This window comes from Orcinus orca, chromosome 8 (genome assembly GCF_937001465.1).
Source record: "Orcinus orca chromosome 8, mOrcOrc1.1, whole genome shotgun sequence".
Lineage (NCBI taxonomy): Eukaryota > Metazoa > Chordata > Mammalia > Artiodactyla > Delphinidae > Orcinus > Orcinus orca.
In genome coordinates, this window is record NC_064566.1 from 68520114 (window position 1) to 68543022 (window position 22909).

A 22909-nucleotide genomic window follows, 5' to 3' on the forward strand; every position below is an offset into this window, starting at 1 on the left:
AACCTCCAACAAGACAATTGTTATTTTCTTTTCTGCAACTTTTTAATCTCTATATGAATGGAAGAGTGTTATGCCTTTAAAGGTCAGAGCCTTGAGAATGGGCTATCATATATATTTCTGGTTATAGGAAACATTCTTTTACCCAGATGCAGAGCCCTAGAGCTAAAGGAATAGATCCAGTATGGAGTCAGGTTTGTTCTTCTCTGTTACATTTCTAGAAGTTAGAATCTTGTAGAAGAGACAATAAACCTGAGAATAACAACAGTTTTTTTTTTTTTTTCCTATTTAAAAACATACATTCATAGTTAACTGATGTTTTTATTTTGCTCCTTTTAGAAATATGCATATGAGTGCTTAAGTGTTGATTTTGTGGATAAATAAAAACCAGAACACAGCCCCTCTTGTTCCTGCCTGGGTGACCCTCCCATGTCCTGCACAGCTGGACTCAGGTCCATAACAGAAAGTGGGGTCCAGTGAGGGAGCAGGAAAGGAAGAAGAAGAATGATCGCCTTGTAATGTTTCTATATTACTATAGACTCTTCACATCGAAAAGAGACTTCAGGATATTCCTAGATGAGGAAACAGGTCTAGAAAAAAAAAGATGTGATGGCTCAAATCTCATAACCAGTTACTGACCAAGGTGAAACTGAGACGCAGGTCTCCTGGCTCCTATGCAGGTGGCTTTGCCATGGCTCTATATCCTTTTCTGCTAGGAACATAGTGGAGAAGTTTCAGAGTTAGAGTCCCTGAGTTTGAATAATGGCTCAGTCATAGCTGACCTTGAGCAAGTTATTTCCCTCAGTTTCCTACTCTGAACAGAGTCAAAATAGTTGCTGTGTCTCTGAACTCTTGTGAGATTAAATGAGGTCACATATGCAAACTGTTCAGTATAGTGTTTGGTACATAGTACTCAATAAATGTTGTATACTACTGTATTATTTTTTGCCCGCCTTTCCCCATAAATTAGATAGAAACCAGGATGTTGGAGAACCATAGAATGGGCAAGTAGCCCCTGTATCTAACATTAAAGATTAAAATCTTTAACTAGCCACTGAAAAATTAAAAAATAAGACTATCAGGAACTGTTCTAATGATCTCCAACTATCAGCACAGAAGAGGTTGTCCAAAAGTTGGGAAAACATTAAAATTATTCAAAGAATGGATGAAAGCATTCAGGTAACTTTAACTCCCATGCTTTGGGGCCATTGTGGCCATTCTGTATAAAACAATATTGGACTTCCCTGGTGGCACAGTGTTTAAGAATCCACCCACTGATACAAAATTAATGCACAGAAATCTCTTGCATTCCTATACAATAATGATGAAAAATCTGAAAGAGAAATTAAGGAAACACTCCCATTTGTCATTGCAACAAACCTGCCAAAGGAAACAAAATACCTGTATGCAGAAAACTATAAGACACTGATGAAAGAAATTAAAGATGATACAAACAGATGGAGAGATATACCATGTTCTTGGATTGGAAGAATCAACGCTGTGAAAATGACTATAATACCAAAAGCAATCTACAGATTCAGTGCAATCCCTATCAAACTACCAGTGACATTTTTCACAGAACTAGAACAAAAAAATTCACAATTTGTATGGAAACACAAAAGACCCTGAATAGCCAAAGCAATCTTGAGAAAGAAAAACGGAGCTGGAGAAATCAGGCTCCCTGAATTCAGACTATACTACAAAGCTACAATAATCAAGACAGTATGGTACTGGCCCAAAAATAGAAATATAGATCAATGGAACAGGATAGAAAGCCCAGAGATAAACCCATGCACATATGGTCATCTTATCTTTGATAAAGGAGGCAAGAATTTACAGTGGAGAAAAGACAGCCTCTTCAATTATTGGTGCTGGGAAAACTGGACAGCTACATGTAAAAGAATGAAATTAGAACACTCCCTAACACCGTATACAGAAATAAACTCAAAATGGATTAAAGACCTAAATTTAAGGCCAGACACTATCAAACTCTTAGAGGAAAACATGTGCAGAACACTCTATGACATAAATCACAGCAAGATCCTTTCTGACCCACCTCCTAGAGAAATGGAAATAAAAACAAAAATAAACATATGGGACCTAAGGAAACTTAAAAACTTTTGCACAACAAAGGAAACTATAAATGAGATGAAAAGACAACCCTCAGAATGGGAGAAAATATTTGCAAATGAAGCAACTGACAAAGGATTAATCTCCAAAATATATAAGCAGCTCATGCAGCCCAATATCAAAAAAAACAAACAACCCAATCCAAAACTGGGCAGAAGACCTAAATAGACATTTCTCCAAAGAAGATATACAGATTGCCAACAAACACATGAAAGGATGCTCAACATCACTAATCATTAGAGGAGTGCAAATCAAAATTACAATGAGGTATCACATCACACCGGTCAGAATGGCCATCATCAAAAAATCTACAAACAATAAATGCTGGAGAGGGTGTGGAGAAAAGGGAATCCTCTTGCACTATTGGTAGGAATGTAAATTGATACAGCCACTATGGAGAACAGTATGGAGGTTCCTTAAAAAACTAAAAATAGAACTACCATGTGACCCAGCAATCCCACTACTGGGCATATACCCTGAGAAAACCATAATTCAAAAAGAGACATGTACCACAATGTTCATTGCAGCACTATTTATAATAGCCAGGACATAGAAGCAACCTAAGTGTCCATTGACAGATGAATGGATAAAGAAGATGTGGCACATATATACAGTGGAATATTACTCAGCCATAAAAAGAAACAAAACTGAACTATTTGGAGAGAGGTGGATGGACCTAGAGTTTGTCATACAGAGTGAAGTAAGTCAGAAAGAGAAAAACAAATACCATACGCTAACACATATATATGGAATCTAAAAAAAAGATGGTTCGGATGAACCTAGGAGCAGGACAGGAATAAAGATGTGGATGTAGAGAATGGACTTGAGGACATGGGGAGGGGGAAGTGTAATCTGGGACGAAGTGAGAGAGTAGCATTGACATATATACACTACCAAATGTAAAATAGATAGCTAGTGGGCAGCAGCTGCATAACACAGGGAGATCAGATAGTTCCTTTGTGACCACCTAGTGGGGTGGGATAGGGAGGGTGGGAGGGAAATGCAAGAGGGAGGGGATATGGGGATATATGTATACATATAGCTGATTCACTTTTTTATGCAGCAGAAACTAATACAACATTGTAAAGCAATTATACTCCAATAAAGATGTTAAAAAACAAAAAAGAATCTACCTGCCAGTGCAGGGAACATGGGTTCAAGCCCTGGTCTGGGATGATCCCACATGCCTTGGAGCAGCTAAGACTGTGCACCACAGCTACTGAGCCTGCGCTCTAGAGCCTGGGAGCCACAACTACTGAGGCCACGTGCCACAACTACTGGAGCCCGCATGCCTAGAGCCCGTGCTCTGCAACAAGAGAAACCACCACAATGAGAAGACTGCGCAACAGAACGAAGACCCAACACAGCCAAAAATAAATAAATAAATACATTTATTTTTTAAAAAAAAGAAGAAAAGAAAACAATATTGAGCGTTCTGAGAGACTGCATCCCTGTCACCCTCATTCAAACAATTTTGCTTGATACCCTCAATGTACCAGGTTCTATATTAAATGCCAGGGACATGAGATGAATAAGATCTATTAACTACGTTTACTTATATCCTGTTAGGGAAAATTGACTCTTTAACAAATAAATAGAGCCAAATATTGGGTGCTGTACTAGTCGTACTGTTGTATTCAACAAACATAATAGGCACTGATTGAGGTTCCTGAGCTCAACTGGTGAACCACCCAAAGCCTTCCTGAAACTGTGGTCTAGAAAAAGATCCAAACAATAGATGAGTTACTTACCACATGCTAGAGGAGGCAAGGTCAGAGAAGGCTTTGCAGATAGGTGACATTTGAACTATCTGGAAGGATGGTGAGAGGGTTAACCAGATAGCCAGGGTAGGCATGGAGAAATGGTAAGCAGACGAAATTGAATATGAAAAAAGATAGAGAGTAAGCACTAATTGTAGCTCACAGGGCTGATACTCCATTTGTATTTGTAATACCAAACTCAGTTTCCAACAGTCCTGGAAAATTATGCTGAAACAGCTAAGACCTACACTGTTTCAAGCGGTACTTAAGGGAAATGTCAATGTCATGACAATAGATTACACAGCTGAGACCCAGGACACCCACAGGCCGGAAAAGCAGGGGAAATATGTCATCCTTACAAGTATCACTTCTCTGACCATAACTACATAGAACATTTTCAGTTCTTTTTGGAAAAGGCAGCCATATTTTCATGCTCAGACTGTTTATCAGAAAGGTCGTTAGATTCCCCCATTTCCACAGCAAAAAAAATCAAAAACAGTCCTTTTTAAAGTAATTGCACGGTTCCAGCCATATGCTCTCCCGTCCTCTTTAAAGCATATCATTCACTTAGGACTGGCGTAATTCCCCTCCTAAATTGGAGGTTTGCATATGTAATTATATCAAATGATGTGTTTGTTTATATCTCCAAACCACATTCAAAAACTTGCCTATGATTTATCTTTGAAATTCGATTTCATCATGTCAGTCCCCAACTTACTGTGCCCAGTGGGTCTACAGTTACATGTGTGATGTATACGCCTCTCTCTTGCAGAGATTACAGGATAAGGGTGCCTTCCACGATGATGAATCAGAGCAGTTGAAGAGGGAGATTGATCTGTTACAGTTTCTGCCCTGTTCTAAGACATTCAGCTACAGCAAAGTTGTTTAGAAAGGAAGATGCAGCTTTGGCAATTTTGACTAATTCCTCTGGACCCGGAGGAATGGCTCACTTCGTTGCTGTCTGACTGTAAAACATACCGTGCAGCTACAGCTCCATAGCTCATCCTAAGTACACAACTTTAGAAGGAAGAAAGCTTTTGCCCCTTCTTAGGTTAGCTGGCTGTGTCTTGACAACAAGGTTTATTTTCAGTGCAAATAACTACCAGTTGTGACTTTAACCCAAAATGTACCTTTCATTATTTTTATGTTCTAGATTCCCCATGGACAAACCTGATGGCTCTATTCATTCCAGCCCCTCTTCCTACCAGATTCCTAAACTAACTCATTCATTCATTCACTCAATCATTTAAGTATTTTTTAATGTATTTTTTATTTGAAGTGTAGTTGATGTTGAATATTATATAAGTTACAGGTGTACAATATAGTGATTCTCAAATTTTAAAGGTTATACTCCAGTTATAGTTATTATAAAATATTGGCTATATTCCCCGTGTTGTATAATACATCTTTGTAGTTTATTTTTTACCTAATAGTTTGTACCTCTTAATCCCCTACCCCTATATTGCCCCTCCCTGCTCCCCTCTCCCCACTGGTAACCACTAGTTTGTTCTCTATATCTACGAGTCTGCTTCTTTTTTGTTATATTCACTAGTTCGTTGTATTTTTTAGATTCCACATGTAAGAGACATCGTACAGTGTTTGTCTTTCTTTGCCTGGCTTATTTCACTTAGTCATTCAACCGTTTAAGTTTTTTTTGTTTGGTTTTTTTTTGTTTGGTTTTTTTTTTTTTTTTTTTTTTTTTGCGGTACGCGGGCCTCTCACTGTTGCGGCCTCTTCCGTTGCAGAGCACAGGCTCCGGACGCGCAGGCTCAGCGGCCACGGCTCACGGGCCCAGCCGCTCCGCGGCATGTGGGATCTTCCCGGACCGGGTCACAAACCCGTGTCCCCTGCATCGGCAGGTGGACTCTCAACCGCTGCGCCACGACGGAAGCCCCCGTTTAAGTATTTTTAAACTTCTGTCTTCTCTAGGGACTTCCCTGGTGGCGCAGTGGTTAAGAATCTGCCCGCCAATTCAGGGGACACGGGTTCGAGCCCTGGTCTGGGAAGATCCCACATGCCACAGAGCAACCAAGCCTGTGCACCATAATTACTGAGCCAGCGCTCTAAAGCCTGTGAGCCACAATTGCTGAGCCCACGTGCCACAACAACTGAAGCCCGGGTACCTAGAGCCTGTCCTCCGCAACAAGAGAAGCCACCGCAATGAGAAGTCCGCGCACCGCAACGAAGAGTGGCCCCCGCTTGCCGCAACTAGAGAAAGCCTGTGCGCAGCAATAAAGACCCAACGCAGCCAAAGATTTAAAATAAATTAATTAATTTTAAAAAGCAGGTTGAATTAAAAAAAAAAAGATCTGTCTCTTCCAAACATGGAAGACGTGTTCAAATCTAAAAGGCACAGTTTGTGATCTCCTACTGATTTTTAAATGGCTTTACTGATACATAATTTACGTACAATAACAATCTGGCTTTACTGATACATAATTTATGTACAGTAACAATCACCTGTTTAAAGCGTACAATTCAATGGTTTTCAGAATACTTATGGAACTATGCAACCATCACCATCTGTAATTTTAGAGCATTTTCATCAGCCCCAGAAGAAACCTTGTACCCCTTAGAAGTCACTCTCTGTCCCTTGCCCCAACTTGTCCCATTTCCTACTGATTTTCACTTTTTTTTTTTTTTGCCGTACGCGGGCCTCTCACTGCCGTGACCTCTCCCGTTGCGGAGCACAGGCTCCGGACGCGCAGGCTCAGCGGCTATGGCTCACGGGCTCAGCCGCTCCGCGGCATGTGGGATCCTCCCGGACCGGGGCACGAACCCGTGTCCCCTGCATCGGCAGGCGGACTCTCAACCACTGCGCCACCAGGGAAGCCCTGATTTTCACTTTTGACTTAGATTTTTTCCCCTGCCTTTTACTTTAGATCTGTGAAAATAAAGGTGATAGAAACCCAGAGAAATGCAGAGGTTTCCTTGCCTTTCCTCCACAAGCAGAAACTCCTTGGCTTTCTCACAGCTCCAGGTTCACTGTTTATGTTGTTTCAGACTTTTCAGGAAGCCTGTCTTCTTCCCTGTTGGCTGATAAATAGGTGAAAAGCACATCCTGGGGGAGGTAGGCAGATGGAAGGGAGCCACATTGCTCTCCCACTTATACCTGGGCATTGTGAAACGAAGTGGCTTTCCTAAAGAATTACCCTCAGGATAATCGGGAGAGGAAGCTGACCTCCTTCCTGAGCACCGTCATACCACAATGGGCTGTGGCTGCATGACCTGGGCAAGGAGGACCTGAAATGACACGAGATCCTACAGGGGGTGGGGAGTGCAGACAGAGGACAAAAGGGTTCCTGGTCTTTTGTTCCTGGAAGGGCAGCAGGCGAACAAGAGCAGAGGCTGACAGCCCTTTCACCCGTGTATAGCCTCCATATAACAAGTATTTCTCATTCCCGTTGTGACCTCTAACAGAGGATGCCCCCTGAAGAGGTGGTGAGGTCTGTGAAAGCCTCCCAGCTCCTTTGGAGAACACACTTACATCTCACTTGGAAAGAGGCACCGTGACATATAATCTTCTGGGATAGCATGGCCTGAAAATGCAGGCATCGGATTTGTGCTTTAGATGCTCCCTGGTGTGACCAAGCTGACCCTTAGTCAATATGACTCAGAGAGCAGGCTCCTCTTTATTCCTCCTTTATCACCTCAGTGCACCAGTGCATTCACACATCTCCATCCCGCCCTCGCTCACCCTCCCAACACACACACACACACACACACACACACACACACACACACACTGAGCCCAAGGTCTGATCCAGATGCTAAAGCTTCTCAGGTGTATTTCATCCTTGGATGGGCAGAAAAATTCATGTCAATAAAAAATCATAGTGAGATTCAACAAAGGATGGTGGAATTGCAGAAAGCCTTCTCTTAGAATCAGAGGACCATCTCAAGGTATCACCCCAGGAGATTTAGACACAGTAAATGAGGGATGGAGTGGGGCACAGGATCTCTTTTTGAGTTTCCCGGGAGGTTCTGATGGGTAGCTAGAGAAAGGGAAGTTACCGATTCTCTCCCTTGAAACTCTTGAGAACGGTCTTCTCTCTGTCAACTCTGACAATAGTTCAGAAGTGCCTAGCACTGTGCCATTCCCATAGAGGAATTTAGGAAATGGTTTAAATGAATACTAAAGGCACACACTCCCTCCCCATCCACAGATACTCTCCCCCCACACAAAAAAATACCCTCCAAAACAAACACTTTCTAAGTCTGTCTGTAGCAAAACTGAAGATTAGAATATGAATAATCCATCTTTTCTACAGCAACTTTTGTCAACTGATCCTTAATGAACTTCCTGTTTTGTTTTAGGCCAGGGGCTTAGGTGGACCGCAGGGCTTCTGAATCGGAAGGCAGGTGTTTCCCATGAAGTCACTCTGTCAACCTGTCTGGCGGTAAAATGTAGACATATGAGCAAAGGATTGCAGTAAAAGGCCAGGAATGATACTGTGGTGGAGTCTACTCATTCTGTTAGTATGTATCAGGTGGACCCTTAACGCTGGGAGAGAGGGTCACCTCTCCAACACCTGAGCTAACACCTGAGCTAAATTCGAAAAAATCTGTGGATGAGTGGGGCACATTCCAGAAAGCATTCATGGAGAGACAGATCATTTATGCAATGGGAATGTGGGTTTCCCTCCCGTGGGGAGTGTGGACAGGTGAGAGTGGAGAGGAGTGGGTTTGAAACCACACAGGTCAGATTGGGGCTGGAACCCAATCGCACCTCAGATGGAACTCGAACCCAGCCAAAACTCAGACTGGGACTTGAACTCACGGAATGGAACTCGAACCCACTGTCTTTTAGTTAAAATCACTCACCTGGGGTCAGGACTTACTAAAACTCAAGCTGTTTATGTCTCTGCACAGAAGGAATTCAGCGAGAGGTGAAGTGATAGGTAAGAAGTAGATTTATTAATATAGGGTGCTTTTGAGGGATACAGGTGGGCCGGCAAGGGAGCTCTGCCCCAAGAACTAAGTGGGAAAGAAGGTGTATTTAGGGAGATACACATTCCATGGACAGAATGCGGTACATTTCAGAAGGCAAGAGTGGCCCGAAATACGGGGTGGTTAATTTTTACAGGCTGAGTAATTTCATAGGCTAACAAGTGGGCCAACACTTACAGAGAAGGGGTGGGGATTTCCAGAAACTGGGCACCACTCACTATTTGGCCTTTTAAGGTTAGCCTCAGAGCTGTCATAGTGCCTGTGGGTGTGTCATTTAGCTGATACTAATGTATTACAATGAGCATATAATGAGGCTCAAGGTCTACTGGAAGTCTAATCTTCCACCCTCTTGGGCCTAATCGGTTCTAGCCAGTTTTGTTATATCCTCAACGGCTATGTCACTCTTTGAAAGGTTGTGCCCTGTGCCCTTCCCTCCTGTCTCAGGGTCAGCTTGTAAATAGCCATGCCAGCTGCGGTGGGATTTTATTTTGAAGGCCATGTGAAGTCATCTAACCTCTGGTAGTCTTACTCCCACCTGAAAACAAAAACGTGAGCTCCTCAGCAGATTTCGATAAAATACCTTTTCTATATTTCATGTACCTCACCAGCACTGGGAGTGAGCTTTTCGTGTGATTTCTCTGTTATCTCATGTCAATCAGCATATGCCATGAAAGGAGCCCAGTCCATGGTGTCTTATCTTCAGGGGCATTGAAGAATCAAAAAATAGAATGTAAATTTGACCTCCTCATTGCCATTTGACAATAATCATAATAAAACTTGCAATAGACAAATTGGGTGTCCTTGACGGTTTTGTCTTCTCCTTCCCTTTTCTTTGCCTTTATACTCAAAGGGGTGATTCATTTATGGGAAATGCCATTCATAGGAAAGATAGATATTTCCCACGTGGAACTTATTTTGTGTAAAGATTTAAACAAATAATACAAAGTGATAAAACTACAGTATATGAGATCTTCTGTATGTGAGATATTATATTTGAAATAATTATGTGTACAAGTAGTTATTACAGAAATAACCTTCTTTGTCAAGTATAACCAAAAAGATTATATAAGCAGAAAAATGTTAAGTAAGAAAAGTTCTGTTTTATAGCCTGCCTCTAATCAGCTTCAACAACCTATTAATTGTTCAAGAACTCTTAAAATCTTTAATAAGTTTCCTATGGTAGAATATCAGTCATATGCAAATGAATCATTGAAGTTCCAGAAAAACAATGGTTCTTTAGTGAGGTTTCATATCCCCAAAGTGATGAAAATACCTCATATGTGGTAAGCAGAACTGAGAAACAAATTTTTCAAGTTTTCTTTGTAAATTTTATTTTGTTTGAAGAATAATTCTGAGACCATCTGACTGTCACTAAGGACTGGCCAGTTATACTGTTCCCCATTGCTTTTGCTTTTGCTTTTGCTTTAACTGGACTTGCTTCCCACCCTCAGTAAGCTGCTTGCCCCAGATATTTAAAAGTCAAATATTCTCATTTCTACACAGGTCTGATTACAACAACTTCAAGGAAATTGGATCGAGAACAGCAGGCAGAACATTTTCTGGAGGTAAGCGCCTAGAGGGAGCCGGTATTCATTAAAAGTGACTTTTCCTCAACTGCTTTAACCTTCCACGGGAACTGGAACTTGAATGTGTGTGAACAGTGGGTTGCAAAATGCGGCTGTTTCTCTTGGGCTGGTTGGTTCTGAAGTTGGAGATTTCTGGTGCATTCCTCTGAATGCACTCCTGTGTGCAGAAAGTAGATGGCAGGGTGGGGACTTTGCGTTTCCTGAAAGCAAGCAGATGTATGGACTTTGTGCCCCTTTGTCAATAACTGGAAAAGAAAGTTCAGGAGCAGAGCCCTGTAAGCCATCATGGCCTCAGAGGTAAAAAGAGAGTGGGCCGAAGTGCCTCAGTAAAAGTGAAGTACGTCCTTTGTGAAGAAGTGCTCTGCTCAGCCCCTCGTTTCTTTTCTTGGGAGAGGGATTGAGAGAGAGAAAGCTGCCAGTTGATTCACTGCCTGAGAAGACTGTTTCTGAAACCATGAAATGTGCTCCTATAATTCATGAAGACAGAAACAACAGCAATAAAAACTATAAGAGCGTTATTTCTGGAGGAAAAAAGACCAGGGATGAGAAAGTAGATATGAAAGAGTCTTGTGGAACATTCTTTCCATACATAGCGAGTATCTTTATTGGGAAGCTTGAAGCCTGGGTAGTACGTATGACGCGGCGATTTAAGTGTGACAGTCTGATACCGAACGGATGACAATGCTTAGGAGGTAGAGCTTTGTTTTATTGTGCCCATGCTGCTAAAATGATTTGTCAGTCCCAAGAACCACTCGCTGGAATCCACAGGTCCTATACACACTCACACACTCCTCAGATCTCTTCTGAAATTCCCCTTTAAGTCAGTTCAGCAGTAATGATTTATTTAAAGAACACTGGACTAGGAATCCGTGCCTTGGGTCCTAGGGCTTCCCTGCTATGATTAGGTTGGAGCCTTGGAAGCTGTTTCATTGCCCTGGACTTCAGTGTGGCACATAATTGCTACTCCATATACCTCAAAGGATCTCTGTTAGGATCAAACTTGATATTTTATATCAAAGTATTTTTAAAACTCCTAAAGCACTACACATAATAAAGGATTATTATTATTATGCAGCCTTGTGATAAGCCTTTTAAAACATTGCTACCGTCACATAAAGATGAAAGACTCCAGGCTGCTGAAAAATAATTATTTTAATTCTTTTTCAAAATCATCCTAATGGGCTACATACCTGGTCCAGAATTAGAGTCGGTTTGCCAGAATAAAAACGCCTTATGTTATATTCATGGGCTTCTTTCCTTTGCAGCAGTGTCCAGGCCTCCTGGAGAGGCTATGTTCTCAGGTAGTTGAATCTATTACCTCCCAGCAGGGAAAACAGAGGGTGTCTCATTAACTGGGGGATCTGCCTGAGATCACTTACTGCCTTGTCCCTGGAAAGGTGGTGTTCTGGGGGTGTTTGGGGGCGTGCAGAGTGTGACTCTAGGGAAAAGAGGCAAAAGTGTTTTCCAGGCATTTGAATACACTTCCCAAAAGAATCCTAAACAGTTTCACATCGTTTACAGACTTACATGAATACTCACTCAACACTTTGGTCCTTTGGACAACACAGGTGCTCAGTAAAACGTAGTTAATATCATTGTGGTTTTATTATCATATGGTGTCACAATACCTGAACTCTCCTACAGATTCAGCTTCATCTCCACAGTCCAAGACAGACAGTAGCTCCAGGCAACTGCAGGACTGAAGGAGCCACAGGCAGCAACCACTGGACTCAGCCCGTGTCCCCAGGACTGAGCTGTGTCTCAGGGATACAGAATGAACAGGAAGGATGGGGAGACACGTGATCAATGAATACATGCTATCACTTCAGACACAAACTCTCTGAGACCACTCAAAGAAGGTTCCATAATAGTGCTTGAAAATGAGGGGGTGATAGGCAACATTCAATGGGGCGGTTAGGAGGGCCTCTTTGAGGAGGTGACATTTGGTGACATGAAGCCAAGTTTCTGTTGGAGAAACAGAACCCAGACCAGTGTGATTGAGTATAAAGTTAGAGGGCCGTAGAGGTGGTAGGAAATAAGTTGGAAAAAGCAAATAGGGCTGTAGTAAGGATTCTGAATTTTCTCCCAAGTGCAGTGGAAAGCCAGTAAGCAGGGTGGGTCGGGGCATGATAAGATTGCAGAGTGAGAGATCACTGGCCGTTCTGAGCAGAATCGGGCTGGGACAGGGCTTCCGTAGCAGGAAGACTGGGAGGCGGGTGCTTTGAGAGGGACCCAGGTGAAAGATGACGGTGACTTGGATGAGGGTCTAATACAAATCCCATCATGATTCTAGCTAGCAAGCAGATATGGGTTTTCTGAAGTTTCCAGGGTAGAGATTTTAAAACCTACAGGTCATCTGAATTACACTAACTCGCCCCCCAGCTCTGCCCCCATGCCAGGATTCCCCATCACAGGTGCTCTTTCATTTGGTAAACTACCCTGCTAAGGTTTTCAAAAACCACTTGAATCTCTATCTCCTACTCTTTCTGTCTCTCCTCCTCTTCTCTCTCTCTCTCTCACGTACAGTCTTGCTCTCACTTTCTAAATTGTACAGTTCTTAGCCACATTTTTTTATATATATATATAACATTGCTGTGAGCATTTGAATGGCCTTCATTTCTTTTTTCTGAATGGATCATGGACAGAATATTGCTTTAACTCAGCCCTGCAAAAAAAGTGAGTAAAATAATATCATTCAGAGTGCAGAAGAGAGTTCTCTGCTGTACACAAATTTCTGTAACTGCTGACACATTTTGTGAGTTGTAAGCACTGGGTGTGGGTAATTAACCTCCTGGAAAGCCTTTAATTGCCAAGATAACCCTATGCTCCTTTTAAACTCACATTAACCTTCTGGTTCTATTGCATATCTCTCCTTCCCAATCAAATAAAATGGACTCTTCTTGAAAGGATCCATTTAGAAGCTGACCTGGCAGGTACACTTCTGCATAGGTAGCCAGAAGGACATTAATGATTTGTTTATAGTTTGCTATCCCCATGATGGAAAGCACTTCAATTGTATACTACGGGTACTCTGCCTGTGCATTAATTTCAGATACTTAACTTGACTGTGTATGCGCTGTAAGGGTTTTGGAGTCTGTAGAACATTCATCTCAAATCTGTGACTATAAGACGGGATTGTCATTACCAGAATCTAAGGAGCTTGCTAAAGAAACAAGAGCAGCAAAGGACTACAGAAAACTTCACAAGTACAGCTTATATTTCTCTGGTGAATTCTAAGTGTTACTTCTTGCCTAATTTGGAAATCTGTTATGTGAAAATATTGGCCTGATCTTTTCTCCCTACCATGAAGTGCAAAAATATGGAATTTTCAGCTCATTTATTCAAAGTCATATGCATTCCTTGATAGCCAGTTATGATTGCAGTGGAGGTAGAAGGCTAATTCTAGCAAATAGATGCACAAAGTTGAAAATGATGCGCAAACTAAACGGTGAATTAACATTTTAGCTTAGTGGTTGTGACTTTAGCCCTGATTACCTCATTAACAGAGAAGGCAGCTGTGAAATAGGGGAATAAATGCACTAACGCTTTCTTATGTTATAATCACTTGTATAGATTGTTTCCTCACCTACTAAATTTAATCTCCTTACGGGCATGAAACTTGATTTATCAAGATAGTGCATGGAAGTGGTGTGGGAAAGCATGGATGTTCCATTCAGGCAGGCCTGAGGTTATATGTGGGCACTGCTCACAGAACTTAGACAGGCTCTCAACTCTCTGAACCCCCTTTCCTTCATCTGTAAAGAGCGGATAGTGGTTTCTAACATGGGGTTGGTGTAAAGAGCATATGAAATTGTTACCGAGTCCAAGCTCATACTGCTCACTGCATGACAGGCCAATGAATCAAGAGACATGATGTTCCTCCAACAAGACAAATGTTATTCTCTGTTCTGCAACTTTATCTCTATATGAATGGAGAAGTGTTATACCTTTAAAGGGCAGAGGCTTTAGAATGGGCTCTCCTGTATATTTCATTCTATAAGGCAACATTCTAAACTTGTAGCAGAAGCAATAGAATACAAAGGTTAAAGTAAAATAAACTGATCCAATATGGAGTCACATTTGTTCAGATCAGGCATCTGAACTATGAAGAACAATATCTTATGGAAGTCATCAGCGGTTAAATGTTTAGAAACCAGAGAATGGGGACGGTTATATTCTATTTTAGCAAATACGTTTTACAAAATACATAAATTTTAGCAAAATAAAAGATTTCAACTTGAAAAAAAAAGAAAAATGAAAGGTGAGACGTCCCCAGGATGACCTCTGTAGGACAATGTGTTCCACGGACAGTGGCGGGTGTTGTCAGCACCAACTGTCTTACTCACCTCTCTATTTAGAGCATCTAGTTAAGTACCTGGAAAGCAGGGGGCACTCAATAAAGGGTGTGTGAATGAATGATTACTCTGAGACCTTTATTTTACTCCTAGATGAGATCACGGAGGTGGGTATTAGCACACAGGAAAGTGCATAGGCTTGGAGACAGAAAGAATGGACTGTTCTGCCTCTCTCCATCTGCTTTGCCAAATTAAATTATCTCTGATCCTCCATTTGCTCATCCGTAAAATGGGGCTACTACTAATCCCTACTTCATCAATGAACTACACAGAGGGTCTGGCACGTAGGGACACTATTCTGTTAAACCGTTGTTTGCCCCACACTCTTTCCCCCTCCCTGCTCTCCTTGTCCTCAATAAACACCTTGTCAGTTCCATTTCTTTTTCAGAGCTGGCCCGTGTTTGAATAGCTTACAGCAGTTTGATTATTCTTAAAAGTTATATCCATTTAAATAATACTATAGTCCCAGCCTAATTATGTGTGAATCTTTATCTTGTTTGCTAAAAGAGTATGATTTTGGGCTTCCCTGGTGGCGCAGTGGTTGAGAGTCCACCTGCCGATGCAGGGGACATGGGTTCATGCCCCGGTCCGGGAAGATCCCACATGCCATGGAGCGGCTGGACCCGTGAGCCATGGCCGCTGAGCCTGCGCGTCCGGAGCCTGTGCTCCGCAACGGGCGAGGCCACAACAGTGAGAGGCCCGCATACAGCAAAAAAAAAAAAAAAAAGAGTATGATTTTGCCTCTCTTTTGATCTTGAAATGCTTCTCTGTTCAGGGGCAGATGGTTCTGGTAAAAGTCTCCCGAAGAGAACAGAGAGAGTATTTTATTTGAAAATCAAAAAAGATGACAAGGCCCAGTATAAAGACAGAGGATGAGAAATTATGTTGTCTGTGTGGGTATATCTTGAAGTAGCCCAGAGAAGGTGGTGAGATTTTATAGTGCAGTCGGTATAAATAACAAAACACATTACAGAGGAATATGCTAGATCTATAGGAATGTAAATTATTTAGTATCTGTCTCTTTAGAATACTCATCCATCGTCCTCTGTAAGGTGCATCTCCTGTGACTATTTTTTCTTCCTGTCTGAAATTCTCATCCCTTTTTATAGTTTTATTTTCTGAGGGGAAAGAAATATTGCTCTTCGGTAAGTTTTTATAACATTTCCTCTTGCCTTGGGATGCAAATTGATTTCTTTAGTGAGTGCACATCCTTAGTGGTTTCTTACTTTAGTAAGCAGCCGCTTTTGAGGTGATGGTACTTTCTGGTGGTGAAGAGTTGCAGGTCTATCTCAACCCATTAAGCCATCCATATTTTGATAATTTATCTCCAAGTGAAATGGCAGTTTCTCTCATTAGGCTCTTTTTTCTGCCACCCTCAGAAAACTTCACAGGAAGTACCAGTAGGCCTTCAGGAAAAGATGTGTGTCCATGCACAAAAACAGCACCTGTAGCAGGCACGGGCCTCGAAAGCAGAGTGATCGTGACTTCTGTTCTCCAGAGCTCCCAAGAGAGCCCCAGAACCCTCTCTTACCGTTCTTTACTTCTAGGACTGTACCTTCTCTAGTCTTAGTTGTTCGTGTTTGTGCTGTATCAACTTCGATGGAGTTAATGGCAACTCACTCTTTTTTTTCTTCCTTTCTTCAAGGCTTATTCTGAGCCTGGTATTGGGCTAGGCACCAAGGTTCTGTTTTTGGAGTTAGTATGTTTTTCCCACTGGATGTTTGTTTCTTTGCCCTTCGTGCTGAGGTCTATTCGCAGAGATTACATTGCTGATTATTTATGAGCTACTACAGTTAGCTGCTGTCTTGGAATCAGGGGGCTGTTTTTCATTCAGGTCATCCAAACTGCTTCTCTCCCATTATATAGATGCAGAAACTGAGACCTAGAAAAGAGAAGAGACGGGTCCAAGGTCACACAATCACTTCATAGTAGTGTCCAGTATAGGTCTTCCTCTTCTTATAGAACATATATAGGCCTATACGTCCATCAGTGTGTTAAAGTGTGGCAAATGGAATCATCTTTTCCCACTCTCGTTTTATAACAGATTTACCCAAGGCTCAGCTCAGTACCCCCATCAAGGATCAGCATACACGTGGAGGTTTTCTCTTACACTCTTTGGCTGTTCTTTTACCACCCCCTCAGCTGTTTGCTCTTCAGAGTAGTAGGCCCAGCGTTGGACAGGGGCTCGCTCTGCTGCTGGGCCCCAGCCCAGGCTCCAGGACAAAGTCCATCTGAGAGGATGCTGTGCCTGTCTTGGGAGTGCCAGTGTGGACTCCAACAGAAGAGTGACTGTATACCAGGTGTTATGGGCTGAACTGTATCCCCTTAAGATTCCCCTTAAAATTCGTATGTTGAAGCCCTAACCCCCGGTACCCCAGAATGTGACTGTATTTGGAGTCTTTAAAGAAGTAGTTAAATTAAAATGAAGCCATTAGGGTAAGCTCCGATCCAGCATGACTGGTGTCTTTACAAGAAGAGGAAATTTGGACGCAGACACATCCAGAGGGAAGACCATGTGCAGACACAGGGAGAAGACGGCCGTCTATAAGCCAAAGAGAGAGGCCTCAGAAGAAACCAACCCTGCTAATACCTTCACCTCAGACTCCTAAGACTGAGTCCCCCTAAAACTGAGTTCCTCTGCTGGGTTTATGATTAACCTCTCTATCCAAATCTTTACTCCCTTTCTTTTCCTGAACCTGTCCCCCTCAAGATTGAGCAGTATCAAAGAAAAGGGGGAATTGAAACTATGCAAGGCCCTGTGTCCCTGTCCTTTGAAGAAAAAGCCTTTTGCTTTAGTCTCCCAGGCCTTCCTTGAGTCTCTAAAGGCTGACTCAATCACTAATGATTAGAAAAGGTGAAGAGGTAGAAACAAAGAAGAGCTGTTGGGCTGGGAAACTGGTAACAATTTAGACTATAAATCTGCCACACCGCAGAATCACCAAACTCCCAGTTCCCTGAAAGATATAGATGAAGGCCTGACACTCACTTCTAAGCTGTTTTTACAGGAAACAGACCCCTACCAGATGAAAACCACTGACCGCAAGAACATAGACCCCAGACTGGTTGAAACCAGAAAGTTGATGATGCTTGAAACTTCACCTTGATGCCAACGAATCTGAGATTGTGCACAAGCTGATCACACACCCTGCAGCCCCCTCCTTCACATTGCCTTTAAATCTCTTCCCTGAAAGCCATTGAGGAATTCCAGGTCTTCCGAGAATGAGCTGCCTGTTCTCCTTGCTCGGTGCCCTACAATAAATGCTGTATTTTCCTTCACCACAACCCGGTGTCAGTAGATTGGCTTTACTGTGCACAGGCAAGCAGACCCGTTTGGTTTGGTAACACTCCTAAGCCTCCAGCATCGTAAGAAAATAAATTTCTGTTGTTCAAGCCACCCAGTCTGTAGTCCATTGTAATGGCAGCTCTAGTAACTCATACAGCAGGCCAGACCATTCACTGCCTGTCCCTGCCCCTCTCTTCTCACACCACCACCTTACAAGGCTACGTACACGCATTAGACTTTACTAAGGGACCAGGGCAACTACACTTACAGTGTAGGAGGCTAAAACCTCCATCTAAATATGATTACCTCCATGTTCCACACTCCATACTACAAGGCGGGGGAGAACCTGCAAGTGAAAATTCTTCACAGAAGGTCTCTCCTGCTTCCCTAGGCTCAAGCAACTGCCTTTCTGACTGCCTGCTTCCTCCACTCTCCTCAGGGAGCATTTCCAGCTCATCTTTCCCAGAAATCTTGTCTCTTTACCCACAGGAATTGTTCTTGCTCAGGAACAAACCCTTCCCCATCAGTAGAGTTTCCTAAATCAGTGTCATTTTTATGTCTTATCAGTGCCCCAGCAAACCAGGCAGGGATGGCCTTGGGCACTCCAGTCTAGTTAAAAAGGAGTATTGGTGGTGGTGGTGTATGTGTCTGTGTGTGTGTGCACACACATGCATATGAGGTAAGAGCAAGGGTTGCCGTTCTAATTCCTGCAGAGCAGTCTAGGTTTGTGTGGGTCCTTAAGAATGATCTTTTGTGAGAACATCCCCAGCAGTGTGAATTGCAGACGGACCACTTGATTTTCCCAACTGACGGAAGAGTAAATATTGAATCAGACACACAAGCAAATTTTTCAAAGCAAAAATTAATTCTAAGATAGTTTGTTCAAAACAGAGTTTGCCAGATGCCCACAGGACTGGGCAGGTAATTCAGAGGACCAGCATGTGTGCTGGTGAGGGTGGAAGGGAGAAGTACTGTGGGTCTCACCTGCCCCTTCTATAAAAGTTCAGCCAGTGGCAGATGAAGCAGCCAGTTTTACCAGAAAGTCTTATTTTTTCCAAAAACAAAAACAAAATCAGATCTGCATACCAAATTTGGCACCTCCATTTTTTTGGAACACTTGGTAAGCCAGTGAGCCCCTGTTTTGCAACATTTGATATAAAGGAAGATTTCTTACTTGCCTCATAATATGTAATCATCTCACAGGGGAAGTAATTCACATGTATTGTAGAATGCAATTAATTTCTTGTCATCTTTTCACCCATTTTTTCACAGCATGACCCTTTGGGCCCATAAAAAAAATAAGAGATGAGCTCAGGGCTAAGTCTTAAGAGAGCCTGCTGAGGTTGGAAATGATAGAGTGTACGGAGTTGGTTAGGATCTCAGCTGAGGGCCGTCTTCCCACTCAGCCTCCATGTGAACCGAGGGAAGGAGGGAGCGGTTGCTTTGGGTCCTTGGGTGACAGAGAGTTGCTTGGGCATCATGTCTGCTTTGTCTGCCCCTGGCAGTTCTCCACCTCTTAACCTTGCTTGTCTGTGCCCCTGGTTAGCCTCCAAGTTCATAACCTGCAGGCCAACACTTACATATGCTAGGAGAGTTGTCTGAAATAAATCTTTGATTCCATAAATAACCACCCTCTAATTTACCTATTTGCGAAAGGTTGCATTTGTTTTGTTTCCCCTTAAGTCTGAACTCTGATTCGTAGAGTAACAGTGAATGAAACCTGTTCCCTTGGACCTGGGATGGTCCTTCCAGCCAGTGGCTCAGTCTGGAAAGGAGCGGGCTTTTGCGCTCTGCTCACCGGGGATGTGCGGGCAGATAGATAATTGCTCCAGTGGGATCGCAGCTTGTTGAGTTGCACACACAGGCTGCAGGGAGCCAAGACTCTGCTTTTGTTTTCATTTAGGAATGGTTTCCTGATGTGGTACCATACTGCTGCTTCCTTCAAGTTTCGGGGGCAAGCGATGGTTGGGTCCTGTGGGCCGGTGGGGGGACCCCTTACCCTGCAAGCCTGGTATCACACAAATGGCTTATCCCATTTCAGAGAAGAGGTTCAGATTTCCTGCCTGGCTCTGAAAACTCATGAGAACTCCCAACAAACCATACGGCCCGGAAGCCCGGACTGGCTTCTCCACAGTGCCGAGATGGTAAATTGACCCTCTGCCGTTTGCTTCCCTAGCTCCTTTTCCCTCTTCTCCCACTGTGTTGCTTTTCTAGTTTATTTGTGCAACACACTCTGTGAGCTACAGAATGATCCGTCCAGTCTGATTTCATTGGGGCGCTGCAGAAACCACCCACACCCATGCCTAACACCGTATATGACCCAGCTGAGCACTTTAAGTCTGTCTGTGGGAAAATAAAAAATGGAGTGGCAGCAGGTTCAGAACCTGAGATTTCAACTCAATTGCCTCTATTAGTAAAAAGGAAAACTACTTTGGCTTGCTTCCTGCATGCCGCAGACAGCTTTATTCAAATGAGCTGTTGTTTTGGGACCTTTCAAGGGACTTGCTTTCATGGCAAATCAGGGGCTACCAACCTCATCTATTTTGCAGCAGGACTGGTTTAGTGAAATGCTGAGAGGGTTGTAAGCAGGATACAGATGATTGTAAGGAAGGTAAGTCAAGAGAGTCCCAGATTTCAGAGCCCAGGAAAATAGGTCAGTATGTTGGAGCAAATACAGTTCCTCTAAAATTGAGAAAACCTGTAATAAATTTGGTTATTTCATCTTTTTGAATGTATTTTGCACAATTATTTAATCTGACTCAGTGAGAAATAAAGCATCTCTCATAACAATGTCCTAATTATAGTAGTCCTCTTAAAGTTTACATCAAACTAATCATGTACAACAAATGTAGACAGAGAGGGTTAAAGCCTAGGATTTGGAGACAGAGAAGCCTAGCCACTCACTAGCCACGTAACCTTTCTTTCTTATCTACCTAGCCTCAGTTTCCCCACCTGTAAAATTGGGATAATAATAATAATATTTTTTCATAGGATTTTGTGAGGATTGGCATGGTGCATGTACATTGCGCATATTAAGAGTTTAACATGTGTCAGCTATTATGATTAGAAGCTTACAATTTTCCCTTTTGATTCCTGAAGCAGTCTTCTTGTGGCAGAATTCAGAGCACTTAGTGTATTATATTACATTGCATGTATAGTTTGGCTCATGGTTGTTGAATATATTTATAGTACTTTAGCAAGACAGCATCTATGAATGTACCTAGATGCTGGCATATGGTGTGCACTCAAAAGAGTACTAATTTCTTCCTTCCTTTTCTGGAGACAAGCCCAAAGTCTCAGAGATTTATCCTCTTCCATTTGCCAGCATCCATTTAAATGGATTATGACCATCTAAATTGGAACAGCTCATTCTCCAAAGATGGGCAGAATAAGGAGTCAACCATGGGTCTAGCCTGGCTATGAAGAAGGTCACTGGGGCTCTGCTGGATGATGTGCAGTTCCCCTGGCTTTCTAAGCCAAACTCTGAGATGGGAGACTAAGGCATCCTAGCTCAAATGGCAGAGCTGTAGCATTCCCAGATCGTTAATTTCTCCAGGTTAGCCATCTCTAGGCCTAGCCAGCTTCATCACTAACTCCCAAGCTTTCCCCAGAATTATAGTGACGTTAAGGCCTTAAATTGTGTTTAGTTGTTAATATTTAAACACATGATGGGAATTTTTCCTGATTCATTCAGATGTCAACACCTCAGTTGAATGGAAATAATAAAACTGATCATGAATAGGCAAGAGATTCTCCGTAGAGGTCTTCCACACCATGGTTAATACCCAGTGACAGATGCCGTAATTCAAAATTCGTTGCCCTTGGTAGTTTCAAGTTCGGCCTCTCCTTCAGGCCATCTCAGCTCTGTTAGCAAGCTGCAGGATGGGCTCCCTAGAGATTCGGCAATGTCTCCCTTCCTGGCCCTGTCTTTGGCAGAGGCCAGCAGTAGGATGGTGGGGGGGCAAGCTAAGGAGTGCCCCTCTTTGTACTCCCAGCACCTAGAACAATACGTGGAACATCATGGGCATTAAAGTTCACAAAAGATTGAACTTTAAGTTTAGGGCTCCAGGAAATCTACAGACCAGATAACCCATGCTTCCCAGGCTACAGTGATCTGTACTGCCCAGAAACCCACAAAAGTCGGTGCCTAGGCAAGAGGTTGGCAGGCCTCCCCTGGTGCCAGCTGCCATGCAGGAAGGGAAAAGCCTTCACCCCACTGCATCCCTGTCAGTACAGAGGCCTCTTGCAAACCCCTGAGTGTGTGTTTGGAGCCTAAAAGCAGTTCTTACATCACATTTACCTCCCTGAAATCTGTCATCCTCAGGAGGTCATAAATACATAATTCAGAAGGAAGACTTTTCATGAGGTACCCTGTTATAACTCTTGGCATGCCACTATACATTTTTAAAGATGCTAATAAATCTTTAAATTGCACATGGGGCTAAGTTCCATGCTATGGTATACTTTGCTAATATGTAATTGAGATAAAATCTACTTTTAGGATACTATTTCAAATGAAATAGGAAAAGCTCAATATTTTTTTTAATGTATAAGTACTCATTAATAGCCCTCTTAAGAAGCGTCACAAAGACATTTTTAAACTAAGAAACTAGTACCCACAGGGCAGGGGGCCTCTGATCAATCAAGCCCTGTGTTCTGAAAAAGCAGAATGTCTTCTCCATATAGAGAGAATTGATCTTCTCTTGTGTTGCCTTTAAATTGAGTGTTGTGAAAGCAACTTTTGGTATCCCACAGATACCAGATGACTGAATTTTTCTCTTTACAATGTGGGGCAGCCTCTTTGCCATGGTGAATAAGTTTGGCAAAGTCTCACCTTTATCATCACTA

At 42.6% G+C, this 22909-nt stretch overlaps 1 protein-coding gene across 3 annotated transcripts in view; it reads left to right on the forward strand.

The window, feature by feature from the left end:
• The window catches only part of FAT3 (FAT atypical cadherin 3), a 574942-nt gene that overhangs the window by 346532 nt on the left and 205501 nt on the right, over positions 1-22909 (forward strand). For all 3 annotated transcript variants that reach the window (XM_033431923.2, XM_049713303.1, XM_049713302.1), the window contains exon 3: positions 10341-10402. In XM_033431923.2, coding sequence (XP_033287814.1) covers positions 10341-10402 — 62 coding nt within the window. The remainder of the gene's footprint in view (positions 1-10340; positions 10403-22909) is intronic.